The sequence below is a fragment of the Neoarius graeffei genome, chromosome 1, assembly GCF_027579695.1.
Source record: "Neoarius graeffei isolate fNeoGra1 chromosome 1, fNeoGra1.pri, whole genome shotgun sequence".
In the NCBI taxonomy this organism is placed as follows: Eukaryota; Metazoa; Chordata; class Actinopteri; order Siluriformes; family Ariidae; genus Neoarius; species Neoarius graeffei.
The window spans coordinates 39422137-39449829 of record NC_083569.1 but is presented as its reverse complement, the minus strand read 5'-3'; the positions used below and the strand labels follow the sequence as shown (position 1 = coordinate 39449829).

Sequence of the window (27693 nt, the reverse complement as noted above, 5' to 3'; positions counted from 1 at the left end):
ATTCAGACCGTGGCTGCTACAGTATAAAATTTACCTGGTAAATTCAGACTGGTGGTAAATTCAGACCGTGACACCGGACTGGAGATACAAAATATCGAATGAGACCCTACGGAAACTAACAAACACGAGCCCAATCTGGAACTTTTGCTATTGGCAAAACTTGAAATACCTTGGCCATGTCTGCAGAATGGAAAACAGTGCACTACAGAAGAAAGTGCTGTTTGATATCAGGACCCCCAAGAGCGTCTGGACCAACTCGGAAAAAATTCTCGGTATTGTATGGAATCAATTTTGTGCCAAAATGTTCATACAATACTTTTGAAATACCAAACAAAAACGACAAATCAAAATACAAAAAAAAGAGTCAATTTTTTTAGACTGGCAAACAAATTATTCGTGTAATCGTGCAAAATATCAGTCTATTACTCTTCAGAAACCTTTTATTTTTGTTCCGCGTCTTTCTCAGTTTTGTTTGATGTAATTTATTTTGGTTGCGATTCCAGCTTTCTCGTTTGCGCTCCCTGAATTTTTGCTTGCAGTTTTGGCACAAACTTCACGTGTGGGTGGGCTGTCCAGGAATGCATTCCCATTGGCTAACTTGTGTTTGACTGACAGCTACGCTCAGCGATTCCCCAGGAAGCTGTTGCGGCCATTTCCTACTCGGATTTTGGCGGACTGTTTGACGAGTGACCGATCCATTGGCGGTAAACAAGGATCGAGTGGACTTCAGTGGCGACTATGATATTGAATTAATTCAGCAAAGTGCAAGTACGAGACAAATGCGTTGTATGTGTTGCAGTAGTGCACATTATGCAGGCGTGTTTAACATTAGCAAGACAGCTATTATATTGGGTAGTGGAGCTAAATCTAACATTTGACTTGCCATGAAACACCTGCATAATGTGCACTACTGCAATACATACAACACATTTGTCCCGTACTTACACTTTGTTGAATTAATTCAATATCATAGTCGTCACTGAAGTCCACTCGATCCTTGTTTACCGTCAATGGATCGGTCACTCGTCAAACAGTCCGCCAGAATCCGAGTAGGGAATGGCTGAGCGTAGCTGTCAGTCAAACACAAGTTAGCCAATGGGAATGCATTCCTGGACAGCCCGCCCACACGTGAAGTTTGTGCCAAAACTGCAAGCAAAAAGTCAGGGAGCGCAAACGAGAAAGCTGGAATCGCAACCAAAATAACGCTGTGTTCACACTTATACCAGTATGATAGTTGTATAACTGTATCGATACAAAGTATACCGGTACAGTTTAGTGCATCTGTCCACACTAGCGAGAAATACTTGCGGTTTTCTTTCACGGAAGTCGAAATGCGCGTGCCCGAAATGTTTCCGTGGTTACCGAGTAACTTCCTTCCGAGAATATGGCGGATGAAACAACGTGTGTGCGCTTTTTGTTGTCAATGTATAGTCTGTATTTCTGGTGGTCATTTATTCAGCCGAATCGTATAAAACGCGCGAGGCAGTTGAGAAAGAAACAAAGAAAACGAATCTCCCTTTCTCCCTCTTCCCCTCCCCTTCTCTACCTTTTCTACTCTTCCTCTGCTCCATGTAGCTCCATGGTCGTTTTGAGCCATTTTGACGTTTTATTTACAGCTGGAAAGCACGTGCGTATTGTATTGCAGGAATGGTTCATTGCGCATGCGCATTATATTTGCATCGATACAGAACCGCTTCATCTGTCCATACTACAGCGAAGCGCTACAGTACCGATACTGTACCGCAGCGGCCCCCAACCCCCGGGCCACGGACCGGTACCGGTCCGTGGGTCATTTGGTACCGGGCCACACAGAAAGAATAAATAACCTGCATTATTTCCGTTTCATTCATTATCTGAGTCTGAACGATGTTTGATTTTGAAAAATGACCGGATTCTCTCGGTTACATTTTGTTGCGATATATCTTACACCGGTGTAAATTTTGCGCAGCGTTCACACGTCACAACCCTGCTTACTAGAGAGAAGCGTGTTAGCACCGGTGCAGCCCCACTTGCGCTCACACGGCAGTTTCTGCGACCGTGTTATAGTAGCAAAAACTTTATTACTATCATTTCCTTTGATAGTAATAAAGTTTTGATATTTCCTTTTATTACTATCATTTCCTATCATTATTACTATCATTTCCGATAGTAATAATGCGGAAATGAAATATGCGCATGCGTGAAAATGTACTTCTTTTTCCCGGTTGTCATGGCATCACCAAGCGCCGGGAAAACAACGTGGATGAAGACACCAGTGTTGCCAGATATTGCTGACGTTTTCCAGCCCAAAATATGTTCAAATCCGTCAAAATGCACTTAAAACTGCCAAATCTGGCAACACTGGAAGACACGCAGTTCTGTTGTTGTTGATATTCGCCATTTTGGAAGCGCAAAATACCAGGATGCAAATTATGCAATGCCCGTATGTAATCAACTCTCCTCACGCGTAGCGAGTCTACCCCTAGCGTTCAGACGGCCCATTTTATATCGGTGCTGCCCCGCAAACTAGCATTTACTCCGGAGTAAATTTCTTAAACCACCTCCCGAGCAGGGTTAGATTTGCACCGGTTTAAGCAGCTTTCAGGGGCTACACCGGGATAACTTTGTACCGTGTGAACGCTCTACCGGGGCAGCCCCGGTGCTACACCGGAGTAAAAGTTGCCGTGTGAACACCCCTTATAACTCACGCTTGACCAGAGCATGTGAGCGGAGTGGAGCGGCGAGAATTTCGGTCCTCGCTCACGGAGGTGGTCGCTCCGCTCGCTCCCCGCTCAATGTCGCACCACGCCGCTTTGCCCGTTACCGCTCAGCGCTCCATTGCATCCCGCTCCACTCCACGCTCGCTCAAAAAATATGTGCACGCATGCGCGTAGCGGACGCGGAGCACTTCCCGTATCTCTGCCTCTGTCCCCCGCACTTTTTTACAGCCATTACAACCACTTAATTTTTAACACGTGGAAACGCGTTTTTCCGAGCCGCCTCTAAACGCATCATGAGCAGGCGGAGCGCAGGTGACAAACAAACACCGCTGTCGTTCATTCTGAGCCACGTTGGGCATGCTTCAGACTCGTGATGTGAGCGGTAACGGGGCGAAACTGGAGCCGGCCATTGCCTCGCTCCATCCTTCCCATCCTTGAAAAAAAAAAATCCCGCTCCGCGCTCTTTTCAAAATTCGTCCGTTCCGCTCACATGCTCTGCTCTTGACGCATGTCAAGACGCTTATCTCAGCGACCAAGAATGTTGGAGAGAGGACATTACTCATGTTATGTTGCTGACGCGATGTTACGAGGATGCTGCTAATAAAGTTGCATACGAGTACACAGTGGATTCACGTTTATTACTATATTTAGAAAATACCACAGTTTATCCACCACCTTAAAGGCTGGTCCGTGAAAATATTGTCTGACATCAAACCGGTCCGTGCCGCAAAAAAGGTTGGGGACCACTGCTGTACCGGTACGAAACTCATACATTTGTGGGTTTCGTACCGATACGGTTATACCGCTACAGTACCGGTATAGTTGCTAGTGTGGACAGGTGTTGCGGTACGAAAGTAGTTTCGTATCAGTACAAAATCCCTAGTGTGGACAGGGTATATATTACGTCAAACAAAACTGAGAAAGACGCGGAACAAAAATAAAAGGTTTCTGAAGAGTAATAGACTGATATTTTGCACGATTACACGAATAATTTGTTTGCCAGTCTAAAAAAATTGACTTTTTTTGTATTTTGATTTGTCGTTTTTGTTTGATATTTCAAAAGTATTGTATGAACATTTTGGCACAAAACTGATTCCATATTATTGATGTGTCCCAAGTGAGGAGAGCTATGATGGACAAAACTGAACTAATGCGACTGGTGGACGCTCGATTCTCCCCACGGCCAACGATGAGCCCAGAGGGAAAACACGATGATGTACCTGCTGGCTACTTAACACTGGATTAATGTTTTAACGCTACTGTTGACTAGCTAGTTAGCTACTGAACATTATGCTTAGTTAATATTGTGTAAATGTATTTAATAGTAACAAACAGTCGAACCAGTTTTAATAACCTCTCTTTAATTTGCACTAAGAAGCTTATTAAGGAAGAAAAAAGAAAGAAAGACGTTGTTTAGTGTCGCGCTAGCAAGCCGAGCTAAATTAGCTGCTTAGCTTAACAGCTAGCTAGATTACCGGACATTTCCTAAAACTCATACAACTAATAGCTAAACATTAACCAAACCATAATAACTTATTTCATTCTTTAACAAGCATATCACGTATACATTACACAGATTAAAAAATACAACCAGAAACTCGCTTACGCGAAACGGTTAAGAGCGTCGTTAATCATGGTTTCCATCTTTAGCAGTAGCAATTTAAGCTAAACGAAACTAGCTAAGGTTCACTCCGCGCATGCGTGGTACGTGAGGAAAGGAAAAACATAGGGACTGTCAAAAATACCCCAAATCATTTCGAATAGCCAGATTAGATTCGATCAGTGACATTTCGATATTCATACAAAATAAAGAATATAAGATAATTGTAGATATTTTTTGTGGTTTTATTGTGCGAAAAAAAATTTGATCGAGATTTTTTTTTTATTTTTACGTTTAATCTTTCTCTGTGCATTTTGCGTTGATCCCTAAACAACATGGCTAGCTGGTAAGCTAGTCACATTTCTACTGTTGATTTTGGTTTTGTCTAGTAGTGTCATAGAACAACACGGACCGCCGTTTCTGTTATGATAAGTTGTAATAATTACTTTGAGAACAAATAAACAGGTGAGATAGAGTGACGTTAATGAAAGCTAGTTAGTGTTAGTTTGTGGATACTGTGTGATAAATGTTTAATTACCTCGTGTAAGTATATAGTGTTGTGTTTTTGTAACCACATAAACAAATATGAGAGCTTACAATACTGTTACTGTGCATGCAGGAACAGCAATATTATATTTCAGCTTCTCTTATTCTTAGACATGAAAGCATAAACTCAATTCACGACAAACATTTTTTATTTGTGTAATGACAGCATGTGGGCTTAGAGATGTGTACCATGTTGAACTATATATGAATTATTATGTACACTTAATAACATCTGTGTTCTCTAGCCATCTTCCCTGGTGAAAATCTTTCAAGGATCCGTAAAGTTCTTTGTGAGGGTTCTTTGGGGATCCTGTTGAGGTTTTCAGCAAAGATCCTCAAAAGACCTTCAAGGATCTTTAAAATTCTTGGCAAGATCTTCAAGGATCTTCAATTTCCTTGCCAAGATCTTCAAAGTTCTTTTCAAAGTCTTCAAGGATCTTTGAAATTCTTGGCAAGATCTTCAAGGATCTACAAAGATCTTTTAACTTCTTGCCAAGGTCGTCAAGGATCTTCAATTTCCTTGCCAAGATCTTCAAAGTTCTTTTCAAAGTCTTCAAGGATCTTTGAAATTCTTGTCAGGATCTTCAAGGATCTTTTAAATTCTTGCCAAGATCTTCAAGGGTGTTTAATATTCTTGACAATATCTACAAGAATCTTAAAAAACAAAAAGCACATTCAATTCCCAACAAAACACTTCTTTATTAATGCTATCATAACATATACACTGACATATTTTTATTTGTGTAATGACAGCATGTGGGCTTAGAGATGTGTACCATGTTGAACAATATAGGAATTATTATGTACACTTAATAACATCTGTGCTCTCTGGTCATCTTCCCTGGTGAAAATCTTTCAAGGATCTTCAAGGATCCGTAGAGTTCTTTGTGAGGGTCTTTGAGGGTCCTGTTGAGGATCTCAACAAAGATCCTCAAAAGATCTTCAAGGATCTACAAAGATCTTTTAACTTCTTGCCAAGATCTTCAAGGATCTTCAGTTTCCTTGCCGAGATCTTCAAGGATCTACAAGGATCTTCAAAGTTCTTTTCAGAGTCTTCAAGGATCTTTGAAATTCTTGGCAAGATCTTCAAGGATCTTCAGTTTTCTTGCCAAGATCTTCAAGGATCTTCAAAGTTCTTTTAAAAGTCTTCAAGGATCTTTAGAAATCTTGTCAAGATCTTCAAAATTCTTGCCAAGATCTACAAAGATCTTTTAACTTCTTGCCAAGATCTTCAAGGATCTTTTAAATTCTTGCCAAGATCTTCAAGGATGTTTAATATTCTTGACAAGATCTACAAGAATCTTAAAAAACAAAACGCACATTCAATTCCAAACAAAACACTTCTTTATTAATGCTATCATAACATATACACTGACATATTTTTATTTGTGTAATGACAGCATGTGGGCTTAGAGATGTGTACCATGTTGAACAATATAGGAATTATTATGTACACTTAATAACATCTGTGCTCTCTGGTCATCTTCCCTGGTGAAAATCTTTCAAGGATCTTCAAGGATCCGTAGAGTTCTTTGTGAGGGTCTTTGAGGGTCCTGTTGAGGCTCTCAAAAAAGATCCTCAAAAGATCTTCAAAGATCTACAAAGATCTTTTAACTTCTTGCCAAGATCTTCAAGGATCTTTGAAATTCTTGCCAAGATCTTCAAGGATGTTTAATATTCTTGACAAGATCTACAAGAATCTTAAAAAACAAAAAGCACATTCAATTCCAAACAAAACAATTCTTTATTGATGCTATCATAACATATACACTGACATTTCCAGTAGAAGAAGTCAATTGATTGACCAAGAGTTCCTTTCAAGATCTTTGAAACCTTGAAAATCATGAAAGATTCTTTCAAAGATCCTTTTAAGATGTTGGCTATTCAGGATTCCTTCGTATGTCCTTATCTGATTTTTATGAATCATAATTACATAAGTTTCAATCTATTTCCATTCCTTGCCAATTCCGCTGAATTAGGATCATTTAAAAAAAATGGAAAGATCCTCATTAGATCCTCGAGGATCTTAAAGAATTCTCACAAAGATCTTGTAAAGACCTTGACAAGGATCCTTACAAGATCCTGATTAAATCCTTGAGGATTCCAGTTAAGATCTTTTATAAGATCCTGAAAAGGATCCTTTTAAGATCTTTGAAGGGTCCTTGTTAACTCATCGAGGATCTTGGAGGAACTTTGTAAAGATCTCGTGAAGATTTTGACAAAGATCCTTAAAAGATCCTGATCACATCCTCAAAGATCCTAGCAAAGTTCTTAACAAGATTCTTAGAAGGATCCTTCTAATATCTTTGAAAGATCCTTGTTGAATCCTTGAGGATCTTAAAAGATCCTTGCAAAGATCTTTGCAGGGATCATTATGAGAATCTTTGTCAAATCCTTGAGGATCTTTACAAATGATTTTGCATTTGAAGATCTTTCTAAGATCCTTTAAGGATCCTATAAAGATCCTTATCTTTAAGGATCTTTGGCAGGTCTTAACAATCCTCATGGATCCTTAAAGATCCTGTGAGGTTTTTCACCAGGGTTTCTTCGTTTTATGTCTTATCCATATGTGTGTGTGTGTGTGTTCTGTTTATATCACTAGGGGATAGTATGGCTGGGATTAAAGATGCATATGAACTCATAGACCCTGTAACGCTGAGACTTGGAGAAGAGAGCATCACATCCCACCTGTACTGCAGCGCTGCCAAGGGCATTGAAGCTCGTTTGTCCACTTTGGTGGAGGCCTTCTTGGTTGAGGTGTTTCGCTGCCGAGTGTGCCAATTCACTAGTGGTCTGAAAGCTAGGATCTGCAGTCACATCACCGAAAGTCATTCTTCAGCATCATCATCACCATGTCGCCACCTCTCCTGCCTGGAGAAGGAGGATGAGGAGAGCTTGACTGAGATTGACCGAAATGCATCTCCTTATGATCTCCATTCTGGCTCCAAAACCAGTGAGGATCAAATGGATATGGACCGCATGTTTCTGCTCCCAATGTATGGTATGTTGCAGAACATCAGCCCACCACCATGCGATATCAGCTTGAGCGCCAACTCCGACAGCAACCTTCATGTAGCCCAGACATGCGAGGTGAGTCATAACTCAGAGTTTGTGTGTTGGTGTTAGGTATGGTTTAATTTGATGTGCTTGGTATACGTTTTGTCAAGGTGAGCACTTTATTTGATGAAGACAGACACAGCGAAGAGGAGAACGTCTTCCATTTGGAGGATTCCAGCCATGGACTCCAAGGACCGCTTTCTGCTGAAATCACTTGTGCCGAGGATGAGGAAATGGCACAGTCTGCTCATTTAATGACCCTTGGCTTGTGCAGAATCTCTAGTGCCAAATGTTCCTCTCAGCCTGCCGCCCTGTCTGTGCCCCCAGGTGGACAGGACGTCCCAGAGACATCCCTGGAAGACAAACAACCCCTTTTGACCACATCCGAAATACAAAAGCAGGTTGAAGAGGAAATGGGGCTTTCTTGCGTTTTCTGTCAGGCAGTCTTGGCTAACCATAGCCTGTTAGAGGTGCACCTGAAGTGCCATGATGGTCAACAGGGCTTCAAATGCCCACACTGTGGCCGAGCAGCAGCGGACTGGGCTGATATGGAGTGCCACTGGAGGAGCCATGCAAGAAAGAGGAGGACTAAACACCACAAGTGTGCTCTTTGTCCCAGGACGTTCAGGAGAGCAGATTTGTGTGAAGCTCACCAGAAGAAGCATAACCGAGCTCGGACTAAACCCGCTTCTCTGACACAGTGCTCCCTGTGCTTCGAGTGGTGCCACCCGGGACGGGAGTGGGAGATGCACCAGCGCTGCCACCTTCAGGGAGAGTTTAAGTGCTTGTACTGCAATTTCACAGGTAAACCAAAAGAAGAACTCTCACAAAGTCATCAAACTGTTTCTGTGCATGCAACCGACACACCTCTCAGCCAGCCATTTGGCGCTGTTGCTGATACATGTCTTGAGAAATGTTTTCCTACATACGTACATATCTACAGTTGTGGTCAGAAGTTTACATACAGTGACATGAATGTCATGGCAATATTTGGGCTTTCAGTAATTTCTTCGAACTGTTCTTTTTCTGTGGCAAAATGAATGTACAGCATACATCTTAAAAAAAAACACACTAGAATTTGGTGCACAAGTTTTAATTTTCTTTGGGTTTTCTGAAATCAACACAGGGTCAAAATTATACATACAGGGTCAAAAATTTACATACGCTCACTTAGATTATTAATTCAGAGGTGCTGAAATTTCCAAAATGTCTTTTATCTTGCCAAAGCTGAGGTCTCTTAACTTCCTGTTAGCGATCATGATTGACTACAGCTGGTAGCTTCTCTGCACCTTCATAAAAAGGGTTTGTTTACAGCACTCATTGGATTGACCAACACACAGTAAAATGGGAAAGTCCAAGGAGCTCAGTGCAGATCTGAGAAAGGGGATCACAGATGTACACAACTCCGGAATGTCTCTTGGAGCCATTTCTAAACAACTGCAAATTCCAAGATCAGTTCAAACAATTGTATCCAAGTTATTGTGAGGTGTAGTCACTTTGTCAAGCCACTTTGCTTCAAGAAAACCCAAACTGTCACCCTCAGCTGAAAGGAAATTGGTTTGGATGGTCAGGAACAACCTGGGAACCACCATGGCACAGCCCTGCCATGAACTGGAAGCTGATGGATCACTGTCTACAGTTCAGATCACCATGGACTAAGAGGCTGCTATCCAAGAAATAACCCCCTGCTCCAAAATTGACCCCTTCAAGCTTAACTAAAGTTTGAAGCTGACCACACAGACAAAGAAAAAAGCCTTCTGGAGGAAAGCTGTATGGTCAGATGAGACAAAGATTGAGTTGTTTGGCCACAATGACCACCATGTACAGAGGGACACTGTACCAGCTGGTGGTGGTAGGTTCATCATGCTCTGGGGCTGTTTTGCTGCTAGTGGAACTGGTTCATTGCACAAAGTGGATGGAATAATGAAGAAGGAGGACTACCTCAGAATTCTTCAGCATAAACCATCAGAAACTTGAACATGATTTGGGACTTGGGAGTTACAACAGGACAATGAACCCAAACACGCATCAGAGCTGGTTGTGGAGGATAAAGCAGGCTAACATTAAGCTTAAAACAAGCCTGGACTTCAACCCTATTGAAAATATATGGACCGTGCTTATAAGTCGAGTCCATGCCAAGAAAAAAAAACAAATTCAATTGAACTCTACCAATTCTACCATGAAGAGTTGTGAAATATCCAACCAGAATTCTTCCAGAAGATAAATGTTTGGTTAAGGTGAATCTTGCGAAGAGACATTTTATCCAAATATTAGGTGTGCTCTATGCATATTTTTGACCCTGTGTTGATTTTAGAAAACCCAAAGAAAATTAAAACTTGTGCACCAAATTCTAGTGTTTTTTTTTTAAATTAAAGATGTATACTGTACATTCTGCCACAGAAAAAAAACAGTTCAACGAAATTACTGAAAGCCCAAATATTGCCATGACATCCAAGATGACATTCATGCCACTGTATGTAAACTTCTGACCACAACTATAAATACTGTGTTCCATTAATATTAAAACGGCAGAAACGACACACAGGCCAATTACAAGAACATTTTACTATTTGTTTGTATCACATGCCAAATTTGTCTCGTAGAAAAAGCTTGGAAGACAATGTACAAGCACATCCTCAGTCAACATACGCAAAGTGATGGAGATTCACACCACAACATTTCCTACAATGTGTAAGTACATACAGGTATCGCATGTATTTCTAGAATTTCAACTTGTACTCCTACTGTACACTCGAGACCTGATTCCACAGCAGTTCAGATGATACTGAAATTTTAGGTTGTGTTCATTTATTATTCATCCACAGATCATCCCTGAAGTTTGATGTTCAGTTGTCGAACAGTTACTCCAAATGCCTTGGAGATGTGCAGGCGGAGTCATGGAGACATGTGACAAAGATGAGCGTAAAACAAAAGGTTGTCGGAAAGAAAAAACTTGACAAGGACAAAAGGGACTGCGGGACAGCCACCGAGCAGGAGACGAGTGTGGGATTAAAGGTCCCTAAACGGAAAGAGTTCTGCTGCACGCTTTGTGATAAGTAAGTTATATTGACACTCATTTCAGTTTCCAAATTACCACTTACCTGTTATATGTAGAACTCTGTCAGGGCTCGACATTAACTTTTTAATCCACTTGCAGCAAGATTTTTCACTCGTCCTGACCATAACCTTTTTCTCACTATGTACAGTGGTGCTTGAAAGTTTGTGAACCCTTTAGAATTGTCTATATTTCTGCATAAATATGACCTAAAACATCATCAGATTTTCACACAAGTCCTAAAAGTAGATAAAGAGAATCCAGTTAAACAAATGAGACAAAAATATTATACTTGGCCATTTATTTATTGAGGAAAATGATCCAATATTACATATCTGTGAGTGGCAAAAGTATGTGAAACTTTGCTTTCAGTATCTGGTGTGACCCCCTTGCGCAGCAATAACTGCAACTAAATGTTTCCGGTAACTGTTGATCAGTCCTGCACACCGGCTTGGAGGAATTTTAGCCCATTCCTCCGTATAGAACAGCTTCAACTCTGGGATGTTGGTGGGTTTCCTCACATGAACTGCTTGCTTCAGGTCCTTCCACAACATTTCCATTGGATTAAGGTCAGGACTTTGACTTGGCCATTCCACAACATTAACTTTTTATTCTTCTTTAACCATTCTTTGGTAGAATTTCCCTTTAGAATTTGCTGGTATAATTCAGAATTCATTGTTCCATCAATGATGGCAAGCCGTCCTGGCCCAGATGCAGCAAAACAGGCCCAAACCATGATCCTACCACCACCATGTTTCACAGATGGGATAAGGTTCTTATGCTGGAAGGCAGTGTTTTCCTTTCTCCAAACATAACACTTCTCATTTAAACCAAAATGTTCCATTTTGGTCTCATCCATCCACAAAACATTTTTCCAATAACCTTCTGGCTTGTCCACGTGATCTTTAGCAAACTTCAGACGAGCAGCAATGTTCATTTTGGAGAGCAGTGGCTTTCTCCTTGCAACCCTGCCATGCACACCATTGTTGTTCAGTGTTCTCCTGATGGTGGACTCATGAACATTAACATTAGCCAATGTGAGAGAGGCCTTCAGTTGCTTAGAAGTTACCCTGGGGTCCTTTGTGACTTCACCAACTATTACATGCCTTGCTCTTGGAGTGATCTTTGTTCAGGCATGCAAACGGCACGCTTTTCGGCGCATTCCGCTTTTTCCCCGGCATTTTGGGCGACTTGTGTAATTCGTGCAGATCCGAAGAGTTTTTTTTTTGGGGGGGGGGTTGCTCTCCGGTAATCCACTCTGGTAGTAATGATAGGCCTGAGTACTGTGCAGACCATACAACGTTTGGTTCCCCCTGGTGGATATATGGAACCATTGACAGTAAGATTGACCGTATAGCTGCTGGCTGCTATTATAATATTCAACAGCGTTCCGTTACAAACTGCTAGCTGCTACACTGTCAGTGGATGGAACCGATGGCTGGGCAATCTGGTTGCTAAGGAACGTGACTCCTGGGATTTTCCTCAGATAGGTGTGTTCATTTATCAACTTGCTGAATTTCATCTACTAGTGTGTATTTCTTTGGAGCCTCGGTGACTGGGAGTAAACGATCAGCGTTGAAGTGGAAGTCATTTACTCGTCTACAATCAAAGCGTAAGTGTTAAAATAATTGTGTATATATTTAACTTTGTCTCTCGTAACCTAGCCTCCTTCATCTAACCATATTAGCCATGACCTATCCTTGGGGTAAAAAACGCCTGAAAAACGTAATGTTATTTGAGGAGTTGCATGATGACTGTATATGTTCTCAACGTAGTGTCTACATGGGTTAATGACTTTTGTTTTTTGTTCCTAGATAATATTTAAGTGCCCAGTGTTTCCCGCAGAAAATTGCTTAGTCAAGGTGGTGAGTCTTCGGTGGGCATCACGCGCGGCACGGATAGTGGTCCGGGGGGGGTTGTCGGGCCGTAACGCGTCACACGTTGCACAGATAGTCCGGGGGGGGGGGGGGGGGAGTAGTACTACAGTAATAACAAAGCTGTGTAGAACTGTAAAATAGGTAAAATTTTTCGCAACGGCGAAAAATGTATGGCTTTGCCATCTAGCCTATGATTACCCTCCCCTTTTGTTGAGGAGGAAAATGCATGACCCTCTGTCATAACATCGAGACTAAATAGCTGCCACTTCCTTCCACAAAAAAAGTTGCGTGACCATTCCCTGTTTTCCTCCGGTGGACCCAACGAGAGTAATCTCGCTGGGTGGACCAACAAAAATAACGGAAGGGTCCCACGAATGTAGCCTACAGCCATAATTTATATTGCCTACCTTAATACATTTATATTAGGCCTACTTATATTAGCACATGAACATTATATAGCATTAGGCTATATAATTATATTATTATATTATCTTACTTATATTAGTACATGAAAATTAAATTTCACTGTAACAGTGCAAATGCACCGTTTAGATGAGCAGTTACAAATACAACTTACCTTCTTATTCCACCGACGATAATGGCAACGTCTCGACTTTCCCGCTGAACCGTTGAATTTAAAATTAAAATGTTTGTAAATATGGCCTCGAGGACATATGGCGTAGTAATATATCCAACCACTAGGTGCCGCAGTTTAGTCTAGCTGTCAGTCCCTGTGCTGAAATGCATTACCACTTCGGGGTTTTTTTTGTTTGTTTTTTTTTGGACGCATTTTTTTTTTTCTTGGAACCTTGCTAGGGCGGGCGGTCGAGTTACCCAGGGCGGCCGCCTTGCCTGGAAAGTGCTGGGGGAAACACTGAGTGCCATAATACCGTTCTATACGTGCAAGAATTGGTCTTATTAAAGCTTGTGGCTGTCTGGCTTAGTTAAATGCTAACCGTTAGCACCCGACTAGCTGCTATTTTAGAACATCGAGTGATCAAATGGTAATGTGTAACCCATGTGTGTGTTATATGAGTTCGTGGTGCATCCATCCATCCGTGGTAGCCTAGGGCTGCACAATTAATCGAATTTAATCGAAAATCGCGATTTTGGCTGCCACGATTAAATTAAATGAAAATCGCGATTTATTTCCATTTAAAATGCGAGCTCTGCTGCATATCTGATCAAGCACTTTTTGACCAGTACTCCGCCAAACCATTAGGGGGTGAACCGACGCATGTAAGGTTTCATTACTCCGCCTAAATAAGCAAGCAAGCCTTAGGCGGAGTAATGAAACCTTACATGCGTCGGTTCGCCCCCTAATGGTGTGAGAGTAGGTAACAGATTGAGGTGAGAGAGGAAAGCTAACTATGTCGGAACAACAGACTATTTAGCACTGGAGGCAATGTTGTGACCTGCCTTCGCTCATGTTTAAAGCCAGAGCATGTTGACAGGCTGGTCTTTCTAGCTAAAAACTTGTAGGCCTCAGTATAATGCTATGTAATTGTTGCAACTGAGTTTTCAGTTCCTTCATCCTTTAGTAATTTCTTGGATAAATTTCATTTATTTGTCATTTGGAAATCAGAATTTCTCTTTTAAATTTCATTCTGCACTGAAAGCTGTTCATATTGTTTGTTTGAATATAGTGAAATAAAATTTAAGTGATTTCCCTAACATCAAGAATAATTGTGATTAATAATCGCGATTACAATTTTGATCAAGATAATCGTGATTATCATTTTTTCCATAATCGTGCAGCCCTATGGTAGCCACAACATTACAGTCACTTAGGCTGTCTAAATTAAGCAAAAACATTGGTGAATTTCGCCTCCTTTCAAAGTCAATGAGAGCGAAGCGAAATTCGTTTGTGTCGGGATGGACCATAATGAAGTCTGACTGATATTTTGTGTGTGTGTGTGGTGGTGGTGGTGGTGGTGGGGGGGGGTCCGCGTCGCCGCGCTACCTCACTCTTTTTTGACCATGGTTGTGTTTGCATCCCTGTTTGTTGGTCGACCACTCCTGGGGAGGGTAACAATGGTCTTGAATTTCCTCCATTTGTACACAGTCTGTCTGACTGTTGATTGGTGGAGTCCAAACTCTTTAGAGATGGTTTTGTAACCTTTTCCAGCCTGATGAGCATCAACAACGCTTTTTCTGAGGTCCTCAGAAATCTCCTTTGTTTGTGCCATGATACACTTCCACAAACATGTGTTGTGAAGATCAGACTTTGATAGATCCCTGTTCTTTAAATAAAACAGGGTGCCCACCCACACCTGATTGTCATCCCACTGATTGAAAACACCTGACTCTAATTTCACCTTCAAATTAACTGCTAATCCTAGAGGTTCACATACTTTTGCCACTCACAGATATGTAATATTGGATCATTTTCCTCAATAAATAAATGATCAAGTATAATATGTTTGTCTCATTTGTTTAACTGGGTTCTCGTTATCTACTTTAAGACTTATGCGAAACTCTGATGATGTTTTAGGTCATATTTATGCAGAAATATAGAAAATTCTAAAGGGTTCACAAACTTTCAAGCACCACTGTATTTACTAGAGCGTTGGCTACAGTTATCGACACCTTAACAATCTTTTGGCTGTTGCAAAAGTCGAAAAGACTTTCAGTACATAAATTGTGCATGAATAATTACTCAAACTTCCACTGGAAAAAAAATGAGTTGATTCCCGATTACTTGGCGTATCAGATCACGTGACACCCTTCCACAATTATCGACACCCAGATGATTATCTGTTAAAAAATAAATAAATAAAATAACAGTTTTTATTTAAAATTTGTTTTACATAGATTTATATTTAGTACAAAATATCTTTTATATAAATACAATATATCGATGTCGGTACTTACATAAATGAGGCGCTTCAGGTTGATTAATTAACCAGTAATAACTGTTGTAACTGAAGCTCACCATTGGAAAATTGTTTTTATCAGTAAATCTGATCAAAAAAATCGATAATTATGGACTGTCGATAATTGTAGCTGCCACTCTAGTTCGGTGAAAGGAAAGTGGTTAACAAAGTTTATCCAAAAGCAGGTATAGTTATGATACTTTATACCTGTTTATCCAAAAGCAGGTATAGTCATGATGCTTTAATGAACTCAAACATTAACTATAAACATAAACTATCCAATGCCCCATTATGGTGTGTGTGTGTGTGTGTGTTCTAACCCATTACCTGATCTGCAGTTTTAAGAGTTAGACTCACCCAAATTCAAAGCTTCTGGAGGAAATAAAGTTAAATCTTGATTAATCCAGTAAAACATGAAGTATAAATTAATTTCAAGCCAGATTAGAAAACATTGTGGTCAACAGGTGAAAGGAGACTCCTTTTTTTTTTTTGAGCCACTTTGGAAGGAACTCGTGTTTCCTTTTCTTTTCATATAACTATTTGCTTTCTATTCATCTTTTTATCTTTTTGGGATTGTCATCTTTTTCACTTTCTTTCAGTGAAATGAAACCGAAAGGAAACAAGGTGGACATGATAAGGGGGACAGAATCATGTTGTGAATGAAAACAAATCGTGAGTGAGTTCGGTACTGTCGTAAAATTCCCGCAAAGTATTTTACGACATTTGTGATGGTTAACATGTCCCATACAAAAGAAAAATGCAGTGAATGTCTGATTGAAATGAAGAAATTGAGGTATTTGATCACACTTTGTCCATTTTCGATGAATTCAGAGTCTAATATTCTATAATTAGGTGCTGTGACGTGGTTATTTTTACACGCGCACCTGCTGTACTCAGCTTCTCCTGGAATTTTGTAAACAAAAACATGTCCGGATCACTGAGGAGCTTGAAGTTATTTTGTTGAAACTTTATTGATGTAACTCTTGAACAATTACTATAAAAATGGTTATTTTCAACAAATATTCAGCTTGTCCCGTCAGACAGGCAGATGCGGATTTGACTTGTCCAGACCAAACATTTGGTTGTCTCGGACAGTCGGACTACCATTAATGTCAAGCCCTGCTATTTGAAATGTTGCATGAAAGGGATTTATACTACATTAATAATAATTACAACTTTAACAGAATCATACAGTACGTCTTGATTTTCATGGCATGTGCTATATCTTTATTTAAACTCGTGCTTATGAGACTTCATTTGGACTTTTTACAGAAAATTTTCCAGCAAGCTCACCATGCGACGTCACATGGATATTCATCAGGGGAAGAAGCCTTTTAAGTGCCCTGGCTGCCACTACAGCACCAGATTGAAAGCGTCTCTCATCCAGCACATGCGTGTTCACACAGGTTCAACACCTTTCTTACTTTGGGAGCATATACAATTAGGCATGTAACGATATATCGTGCGAAGATGAATCGTGATACAAATTTATGACTATTCAAATCGTCGAAATAAAAAACGAGTCGTGATTTTTATCAGGCTGCGTAGTTTTTCCTAGCTGTAATTGCATAGTTGAGACAGCAGAGGGCGCAATAATTAGGCATTATGTCAGGTGAAAATTCAATTCCAATCCAAATTGCTTGAAATTGCTCTCATTGAATTCAGAATTGAATGTAGAACAACATACTTTTTACAGAATTAAAATGTTTATCTGTCCTTGAGATATTACAAATCAAAGATTGAAAAAATGGCTTAATATTTAGAAAGCTGCTGTAATATTATGTCTGAGGATCACATGGTCCAAAACGGGCCTCATTAACCAATGAGATCAAATGTTTTTTCTTAATAACTTTTTATTTTTCAAGATATTTACATGGACATTGGCAGGCACATAGATGGTTGTATACTGAATACAAAGTTTGGAAAATTAGTAAAAACCTATTATGCAAATTAGTATTAATTATGCTAATTAGGTTAAATGTTAAACTGGTACACTCAATAAAAAAAGTAATAAAAGATTATTTCTAATAACCTCTTTGTGCTCTGTAGGCCTTTGTATTTCTCAAAAGTAGGGCCTACTACAGGGCTAAAAATTAATTTCAGTGTTTGGTTGCCACTCGGGTCAGTATCCCTGAATTCTTAGTGGCCCAGGCCAAAATAAAGTGGCCCTTAGATTTCCTCTAGTTAAACACACAAAATTAAAACCATTCTAAAAATGGTTTTAATTTTCTGTGTTAAAACCATTTTTAAAAGTACTTTGTATTTATTAACGTAGGAAATATGCTCAGTATAATATGGATTTATTATTTTGAAAACCCACCTGCCGACTGATCTGGCACGTTTTAATTGTACGACAGTAATGATGTAAATAACGGTGCGGCGAAGTAGTGTCCCAAAATGTTTTTTCATTTGGCCCATGAGCTCACTATATAGTCCTCTATCTAGAATTCTCTAGATAGGGAGCAGTGAGTGATTTCGGACACAGCCTATGAGCCCACTAATTCTTGTAATAATTCTCACTGTACATTTGGACAGCACTACAAAATGGCGAACTCACTATATAGTGAGTGATTTTGAACCCAGCAGTGGATATCATGGAGCGATCTGAAAATTCACAAACAGCTTTGAATTTTGCACTTTAGAACTAACTTTTACTAGAATTCACGAACTTAGAGTTGAGGAAAGGACAGCAAAGAAAATAAAGATACTCCAAGGAAGGAACGTTTTATTTAAATTTTTTTTTGTACTTCTCAAATCGTAGTCACCCTTTGGGTAACCAAACCTCAACTTTTAGTCGCCCTGGTCAGTTTTTAGTTGCCACTGGCGACCGTGCAACCACCAAGTTTCAACCCTGCTACTATATGAAAGACTATAAATGATAATATTCACAGCTTTCAAGGTGAACTTCGAAAAAACTGTGTGAGCCACATCCAATAAACAATCCCAGTTAATTGAATTGAAATGGACACTCGTGTTTCTGACTTCTGGTTTTTTAAAATCTCATTCCGACCGCTACGATCTCAATATTTTTCATCAGAACAACTAGTTATATTCTAAAATAGTTATTTATTTACATGAATCAGTTTGATTTGAAAAAATAAGTAGGTAAAGCTCTGAAAACTCACTTCAAAGTCTCCCATGAATCATAACATCAAAACTAGCCGACAGAAAATTTTGCTGAACACGTCATCAGAAACAGTGAGAGTGAGAGAACATCCCTATAAAAGTTATCTGATTGATATTCACAAGTAATTCAGTCAGAAACCGATCAGAAGAGAGAGAGCCTGACCGCTTTCCCATGACTCAAAAAGCCCCGGCAGTTTCCCGATGTCCCATGAGCAGAAAGTTTTTACTCTGTTGTACCAACTTCAACCTGCCGTTACTCCCAAAGTACTGAACAGATCTTAACCAAATACATTTCTTTGGGAAGCAGAGATTATACGCTTTTTAATGATAGTATTCATGATAGAAAATATTCAAGAGTTAAGCAATGACAGATTTGGAAACTTAGATGAGCGTCTGCATGTATAATTTTCACAGCACGGCCAGCGAGCGTCTGATATGCCTACAATAATGTACGGTAGTGGGAATGTATGTGACTTCACCCTAGGTGGAAGTAGCACATCTCTAAAGCAGCGAAAACGCACAAAAGCTGCTCTAAAATGTGAAAAAAATTCTACATTCTCTGCATAAGCTATATAGCACAGTAGTGAAAGAAAGACCCAATACCCACCAGCATCACAGCTGTGCAGTATATTATCCTGCTGCTGTACAGAGGTTTAGAGCCAAGTGTAGAGGCTTTGAGCAAAAAACGTCATTAAAATGTCATGGTTGCCATGAGCCTTTCTTTAAACCCTACAGGTTTAAAGCTTTTCTTTGTTTGCTGTAGGTGAAAAGCCTTACAAGTGTCCCCAGTGTTCATACGCCTCCATTGACAGGAGCTCTCTGAGACGACACTCAAGGACACACACTCAGGAAAAGCCCTACCACTGCCAGTACTGTCCCTACAGCTGGTAAAGACACACATGTACAGTACACATGCTCACCACGTGAACCATTAAACACTAGCTAGAGTATAGAATACAACTAAGCATGAGTGTATACAGAGTAAAGAATATGGATTGTAAGTTCATTTTTCAAGTCGTATTCCTGTATAGATTTTATGTTTTACAAATAGAGTTTATAGACAGGACGGGATGGTGATGCAGCAGCTCTCTGTATATTTCTCATATTATCATATTCTCTGCTTTCCCAAAAACATGCTGGTAGATGGATTGGCTACTTTAAAGTATCTCTAAGTGCAAGTGTGTGCATGGTGCTCTGAAATACAACCCCAATTCCAAAAAAGTTGGGACAAAGTACAAATTGTAAATAAAAACGGAATGCAATAATTTACAAATCTCAAAAACTGATATTGTATTCACAATAGACCCCTTTCACTGACGTCACCCGAAACCGGAAGTAAACAAACCCTGCGCCATATTGGAAGACCAACAAACTCGTAATTAGGGGGAAATAACGGCAGCGCACGGTATGTGAACCCACGAGGCACTTGGATCATCAAAAACCTACAATGGTAAACTTTTGTGCTGTGTTAGGGTGTTCTAACAAAGCTGATGGGAAAGGTGAAAAGAAGTCTTTCTACAGAATGCCAGCTGTGATTGAGACACAAGGGGAGCAAACCAAGGAGCTTTCTGCCAGGAGACAGAGAGAGTATTTAGCTGCTTTACGCAGAGCGGATCTGAATACTTCTCGTCTACAACAGTACAGAATATGTTCAGACCATTTTGTTACTGGTAAGTCACTAGGCTAGAGTGTTGTAGAACATTTTTTTAAATGTTTATTGAATAAAAACATCCTTAATTTTATCACATTTATGTTATGTATTTCATTTCTTTCTTTTGTTTTAATTTTCCTCCCTCCATCCCTCTTTGGATTTTAAATATAGTTTTTCCCCATGTCCAAATAATTCAAATATATATAAATAAAAATAGATAAGTAGTAAATTAAAAATAAATTATGAAATAAGAAAATCCATAACAGCATGAATACAGATTGCAATAGTGGTCAAGTGCTATAATTTTTTTAACATGATAGTGGAGAATTTCATTTAATCTGCAGTGATTATTATATGAAATATAAATGAACAAATTCTGAACAGGTCTTTCATAGAATGGAACAACTGTTAATGTAGTCAAGAAAACACTGTTAACATGTTAATAAAAGAAAATTTGCTGCTACATTTCAGGTGTAGTTTGTTTTATGTATGTATGTACTTGCATAGATGTGTACTTGGTCTTCCAATATGGCGCCCTAACAAAATCTCGCGGTGCGGTGACGTCACGCGAAAGCCCTCTATAGAACATAGACAACATATCAAATGTCGAAAGTGAGACACTTTGAAATTTCATGCCAAATATTGGCTCATTTGAAATTTCATGACAGCAACACATCTCAAAAATGTTGGGACAGGGGCAATAAGAGGCTGGAAAAGTTAAAGGTGCAAAAAAGGAACAGCTGGAGGACCAAATTGCAACTCATTAGGTCAATTGGCAATAGGTCATTAACATGACTGGGTATAAAAAGAGCATCTTGGAGTGGCAGCGGCTCTCAGAAGTAAAGATGGGAAGAGGATCACCAATCCCCCTAATTCTGTGCCGACAAATAGTGGAGCAATATCAGAAAGGAGTTCGACAGTGTAAAATTGCAAAGAGTTTGAACATATCATCATCTACAGTGCATAATATCATCAAAAGATTCAGAGAATCTGGAAGAATCTCTGTGCGTAAGGGTCAAGGCTGGAAAACCATACTGGGTGACCGTGATCTTCGGGCCCTTAGACGGCACTGCATCACATACAGGCATGCTTCTGTATTGGAAATCACAAAATGGGCTCAGGAATATTTCCAGACAACATTATCTGTGAACACAATTCACCGTGCCATCAGCCGTTGCCAGCGGAAACTCTATAGTTCAAAGAAGAAGCTGTATCTAAACATAATCCAGAAGCGCAGACGTCTTCTCTGGGCCAAGGCTCATTTAAAATGGACTGTGGCAAAGTAGAAAACTGTTCTGCGGTCAGACGAATCGAAATTTGAAGTTCTTTATGGAAATCAGGGACGCCGTGTCATTCGGACTAAAGAGGAGAAGGACAACCCAAGTTGTTATCAGCGCTCAGTTCAGAAGCCTGCATCTCTGAAGGTATGGGGTTGCATTAGTGCGTGTGGCATGGGCAGCTTACACATCTGGAAAGACACCATCAATGCTGAAAGGTATAACCAGGTTCTAGAGCAACATATGCTCCCATCCAGACGACGTCTCTTTCAGGGAAGACCTTCCATTTTCCAACATGACAATGCCAAACCACATACTGCATCAATTACAGCATCATGGCTGCATAGAAGAAGGGTCCGGGTACTGAACTGGCCAGCCTGCAGTCCAGATCTTTCACCCATAGGAAACATTTGGCGCATCATAAAACGGAAGATACGACAAAAAAGACCTAAGACAGTTGAGCAACTAGAATCCTACATTAGACAAGAATGGGTTAACGTTCCTATCCCTAAACTTGAGCAACTTGTCTCCTCAGTCCCCAGACGTTTACAGACTGTTGTAAAGAGAAAAGGGGATGTCTCACAGTGATAAACATGGCCTTGTCCCAACTTTTTTGAGATGTGGTGGTGTTGTGAAATTTAAAATCACCTAATTTTTCTCTTTAAATGATACATTATCTAAGTTTAAACATTTGATATGTCATCTATGTTCTATTCTGAATAAAATATGGAATTTTGAAACTTCCACATCATTGCATTCCGTTTTTATTTACAATTTGTACTTTGTCCCAACTTTTTTGGAATCGGGGTTGTAGACTGGTGTGCCATCCTGGGTGTGTTCCTTCATATTCACTGTGATAAAGCGGTCATTGAAGATAAATGACTGACCTGAGTTTATATACATTAGACAGTCATATAGACACAAGCATATACAAGTTTGCTTGCAGAACTGAGGATTGCATCTCCTTTAGGGCTGGGTGATATTACTGAAAAACTTATCATGATAAAATGCTTCATTTTAGTTGAGCTCAATTATTATTAGTCATTTTCAATGACTTATTTTAATAATTACCAAGAGAAAAAAGGTTGCAGTGGTTAACACTGTCGCCTCACAGCAAGAAGGTCCTGGGTTCGAGCCCAGTGGCCAACAGGGGCCTTTCTGTGTGGAGTTTGCATGTTCTCCCCATGTCTGCGTGGGTTTCCTCCGGATGCTCCGGTTTCCTCCACAGTCCAAAGACATGCAGGTTAGGCTAATTGGTGGCTCTAAATTGCCCTTAGGTGTGAATGTGTATGAATGGAACCCAGCCACCATTTGGTGCCGGTCCCAAACCCGGAAATGGGAGAGTTGCGGCAGGAAGGGCATCCAGCGTAAAACTATGCTCCAATTAATATGACATGTCAAGGCATGGCAGTGACCCCACACACACAAGTGGGACAAGCTGGAAGATGATTTTGATTTTAAACACTACTTTTAGCAACAGACTTGGTGGCACAGTGGTGTAGTGGTTAGCACTAGTTTCCGGGTTCCAACCTCATAGCCTGAAGACGAGGGCCTTTGTGTGGAGTTTGCATGTTCTCCCCGTGTCTGCGTGGGTTTCCTCCAGGTGCTCCAGCTTCCCCACAGTCCAAAGATTAGGTAAAATATCCAGCCACTGGGGTTGCACAAGCCAGTGCGTACTTAGTGCCAGTCCCAAGCCCAGATAGATCGGGGAGGGTTGCATCAGGAAGGGCCTTAGGTGCAAAAAACCGGTACCAAATCAAATATATGGATCATAAATTGGGAAGGAGGATCCACTGTGGTGACTTCTAATAGGAGCAGCCGAAAGAAGACTACTTTTAGCAACAGACTTAACAGAGGCTTTATTTTGGCAGGCCACCCAGGAATATTAATGGCTGCCAAAGTATAATTAGTGGCCCATTTTAGCAAATAAGCATGAAGAATGAAAATGTTCTGTCAAGTCAAAGTCCCTTCCATGCCAGAATTTGGTCTTCCCCGGCAGTCTCCTGTCCCAGTACTAACCAACTCTTTAAGGCGTATGGGTGCGGCGCCGATCTCCATTTCAATAGCCCTCGGCCTCTCGCCTTTACAGCTAGGATTACAGTGGGGGGTTAGTCCTCTGGTAACCGCGAGAGTTTGACTTCCCCACTCACATCTGTATTGCAATGTGCCTTGCCCGATGGTAGTAGGTACCATTTTGATGGTGGTCTTTGGTATGACCCGACTGCGAGTAGAACTTGCGATCTCCTGGTTGAGAAGCAGACACACTAACCACTAGGCCAACTCGTGGTCAGAATGTTCTGTCATTATTATAAATAATAATGAACTGCATCGCTGAAACACAGCTGAACACAGCTCTGTTGTGCTGGCCAAACAACTGGACACATGAAGACAATCTTACTCAGTGTGCATGGTACATGTTATTGTCAGTGTTACCATGACAACATGGAGCGCTCAAGTCAATTCCAATCCACTTGGGGATTGTTCATACAGCTACATTTTTGTTTATTCATTATGTGCTTTTCAGACAGTTTGCACTTACAGTGCCTTGCAAAAGTATTCATCCCCCTTGGTGTTTGTCCTGTTTTGTTGCATTACAAGCTGGAATTAAAATGGATTTTGGGGGGGGGTTAGCATTATTTGATTTACACTTTTTGCCTACCACTTTAAAGGTGAAAATTGTGTTGTTGTTTTTTTTTAATTGTGACACGAAAAATAATTAAGATGAAAAAACAGAAATCTGGAGTGTGCATAGGTATTCACCCCCCAAAGTCAATACTTTGTAGAGCCACCTTTTGCTGCAGTTACAGCTGCAAGTCTCTTGGGGTATGTCTCTGTTAGCTTAGCATATCTAGCCACTGGGATTTTTGCCCATTCCTCAAGGCAAAACTGCTCCAACTCCTTCAAGTTAGGGTTGCGTTGGTGTACAGCAATCTTCAAGTTATGCCACAGATTCTCGATTGGATTGAGGTCTGGGCTTTGACTAGGCCATTCCAAGACATTTCAATATTTCCCTTTAAACCACTCCACTGTAGCTTTCGCAGTATGTTTAGGGTCATTGTCCTGTTGGAAAGTGAACCTTCATCCCAGTCTCAAACCTCTGGCTGACTCAAACAGGTTTTCCTCCAGAATTGCCCTGTATTTAGTGCCATCCATCTTTCCTTCAGTCCTGACCAGCTTTCCTGTCCCTGCAGATTAAAAATATCCCCACAGCATGATGCTGCCACCACCATGCTTCATTGTAGGGATGGTGTTCTCAGGGTGTTGGGTTTGCGCCACACATGGCATTTCCCATGATGGCCAAAAAGATAAATTTTTGTCTCATTTGACCAGAGAAGAATCTTCCATGTGTTTGGGGAGTCTGCCACATGCTGTTGGGCAAACTCCAAATGTGATAGATTTTTTTTTAAGCAATAACTTTTTTTTCTGGCCACTCTTCCATAAAGCCCCACTCTGTGGAGTGTACGGCTTAAAGTGGTCCTATGGACATACTCCCATCTCCACTGTGGACCTTTGCAGCTCCTTCAGTGTTATCTTTGGTGTCTTTGTTGCCTCTCTGATTAATGCCCTCCTTGCCTGGTCTGTGAGTTTTGGTGGGCGGCCTTCTCTCTCTCTACTTCTCCATAACTTTGTCTCGGACCTGTTTGGAGGCTCCTTGGTTTTCATGTTGCTTGCTTAGTAGTGTTGCAGAGTCAGGGTCCTTCCAGAACAGGTTGATTTATACAGACATCATGTGGCACTTTGATTGCACACAGGTGGATCTTAATCAACTAATTATGTGACTTATGAAGTGAATTGGTTGGACCAGCTCTTATTTAGGGGTTTCATACGAAAGGGGGTGAATACCTATGCACACTCCAGATTTCTGTTTTTTCATCTTAATTATTGTTTGTGTCACAATAAAAAAAAAAACCATTGTGCACCTTTAAAGTGGTAGGCATGTTGTGTAAATCAAATGGTGCTAACCCTCCAAAAATCCATTTTAATTCCAGCTTGTAATGCGACAAAACAGAACAAACACCAAGGGGGATGAATACTTCTGTAAGGCACTGTAACATGTTTAAGTGAAACTATCAAATAGTTTTACTGTACATATCGCTATCGTTTTATCACTAAAGTCTAATCTCGTGTTATTATTGCAGCATCCAGAAGAAAAGCTTGGACCTCCACTCTAGGCGGCATCACACTGGAGAGTCATTCCCCTGCCCGCTGTGTCAGTACTCAACACCGGACCGACAACTGTTGCTACGACACACACGCAAACACCACACCTCTGAGAACTCTTCTGTACTCGGGCCGAGGAATACACCGACTTCCAAAAGAACTCGAACCTCCAAATAACACAGACTACTAGGGCTGTAACGATCAGTCTGAATAAGGAAATTTGCCTTAATGTAGTTAACTAATGACAAATGTAAGGGAGCACGTCTCTATTTCTGGGTAGAATGTAATACCAATTGAAGCCACTGGGGGCAGCAGTAATGCTGACGCAAGTACTGTAAAACAGCTGTTTTTAGGCTCAACACTGTTGAAGCAGATTTAAAGAACACACAAAAAAACGATGGAAAATTTTCACTTGCAACATACAAGTTTCTTGATTAGCTAACAAGAAGTCAAACAGAGACAGCAGATCGAAAGTGGAAAAAAAAGTTTAAGATGATTTCCCACCCACTTCATGTGGGCAGGGCTGCACTCTTTCTTGAAGACATTAGTTATGGCCAGGTTCTTGCCCAAACTGATAATCTCATCAGTTTTTCTCTGGCTACTATTCTTGCTGGAGCAGTTGGAGGTTAGGCACCTTGCTCAAGGGAACTTGAGCTAGTCCTGCTGGTTCAGGAACTCGAACCAGCAACTTTTTTGGCCCAAAGCTGTTTCTTTAACCATTTGGTCATGACTTTCCCTCAACTTTGAATGATGGTGGCAGTGAGAGAGGAATAAAAAAGCAAATCCTAAAACACTTGACTGAAGTAAAAGCATGGAACAGTGCAGTCTACACAAAGCAGACGCCTTTCATAACAGTACAAGCGTTAAAAACGAAAGCAGACAAAAGCTCCTGCTTGGTGAGTGAAATATACGAAACAGTTAATAGCACATTTTGTTCAAGAGGCTTGGTATTTTCTTTATGCAATAGTGAAATATTTGTAGCAATTTCATAGGTTAATGAGGCCAGTCGAGTTTGACTTTTTTCATTTTTAGCCCATTTCATTTTGTGATTTTAATAGAGGTACTTTATCAAAAGTCAGGGAGAAAAAGATCAATCTACTAAAGGCAAAAATACAAGTTTTTTTGTGCTATTATTTAAAATAAATAGCTTATCAAATCCCTTATTTGCAATTTAAATTGGCTATTATTGTAACAGGGAATAATCATTCAATATTATCCCAAGAAGATTCAGTAGAGTCAGATGTTACATGATTGTTCCTCACAGTTTTTACATTATATTATTGAAAAAACAATGAACAACAATGATGAAAGATATTTATTACAGCTGTTCTCATTTATGAGCCACATTTAAGCCAATTGATAAAAAAAATTGCAGATGAATTTGCACAAATAATCGATGATTAATACATATATGTATTTTTTTGCAGCCCAAACTACGAATAAAATATTTGCATTTTCAAGGGGGACTCTTTTTTTTTAAATGTTTGTTTAAACTGAGCATTTTTAATGTGATTGTTGTGAAATGTTTTTTTTTTAAATTGCACTTTTATAATTTTGAAATGGAATAAGCTTTCAATAATCAAAAATACAATGAAAGTAAAATCATTTCTATTTTGAGAAACAGCCTGTTTATGCTGTCCTTTTTACTTTTTTTTCGTTAATAAATTACAACCCCAATTCCAAAAAGTTGGGATGCTGTGTGAAAGGTAAATAAAACCAGAATACAATAATTTGCACATCATGGGAACTCTATTTCATTGAAAATAGT

At 40.1% G+C, this 27693-nt stretch overlaps 2 protein-coding genes across 6 annotated transcripts in view; one reads left to right on the top strand and one right to left on the bottom strand.

Moving 5' to 3' along the window:
• prpf4ba (pre-mRNA processing factor 4Ba) overlaps positions 1-4385 on the bottom strand; it is a 29785-nt gene extending 25400 nt beyond the window's left edge. For all 3 annotated transcript variants that reach the window (XR_009655494.1, XR_009655495.1, XM_060931532.1), the window contains exon 1: positions 4306-4385. Coding sequence is in view for 1 of the 3 variants with exons in the window: in XM_060931532.1 (XP_060787515.1) it covers positions 4306-4343 (38 nt within the window). In the remaining 2 variants the exon portion in view is untranslated. The remainder of the gene's footprint in view (positions 1-4305) is intronic.
• A 295-nt stretch (positions 4386-4680) lies between these two features.
• si:dkey-154p10.3 (zinc finger protein Xfin) lies at positions 4681-27349 on the top strand. 3 transcript variants are annotated; one of them, XM_060922838.1, is made up of 8 exons: positions 4681-4764; positions 7448-7935; positions 8013-8706; positions 10506-10593; positions 10728-10958; positions 16983-17116; positions 19600-19723; positions 25904-27349. In XM_060922838.1, exons 2-8 carry the CDS (start codon positions 7456-7458, stop codon positions 26100-26102), a joined length of 1950 nt encoding a protein of 649 aa, XP_060778821.1. In that variant the 5' UTR covers positions 4681-4764; positions 7448-7455; the 3' UTR covers positions 26103-27349. The 3 variants fall into 3 exon arrangements, with proteins under 3 accessions (XP_060778821.1, XP_060778836.1, XP_060778829.1); XM_060922853.1 differs by lacking the exon at positions 25904-27349 and adding an exon at positions 20140-20531; XM_060922846.1 differs by lacking the exon at positions 19600-19723.
• The last annotated feature ends 344 nt before the right edge of the window (positions 27350-27693 follow it).

Bases quoted from the DNA above. Each gene is read 5' to 3' on its own strand.
- si:dkey-154p10.3 (XM_060922838.1), top strand. From the start codon at position 7,456: ATGGCTGGGATTAAAGATGCATATGAACTCATAGACCCTGTAACGCTG. The intron at 7,936-8,012 runs GTGAGTCATAAC...CGTTTTGTCAAG, and splicing joins ATGTAGCCCAGACATGCGAG to GTGAGCACTTTATTTGATGA. The intron at 10,959-16,982 runs GTAAGTTATATT...GACTTTTTACAG, and splicing joins TGCTGCACGCTTTGTGATAA to AAAATTTTCCAGCAAGCTCA.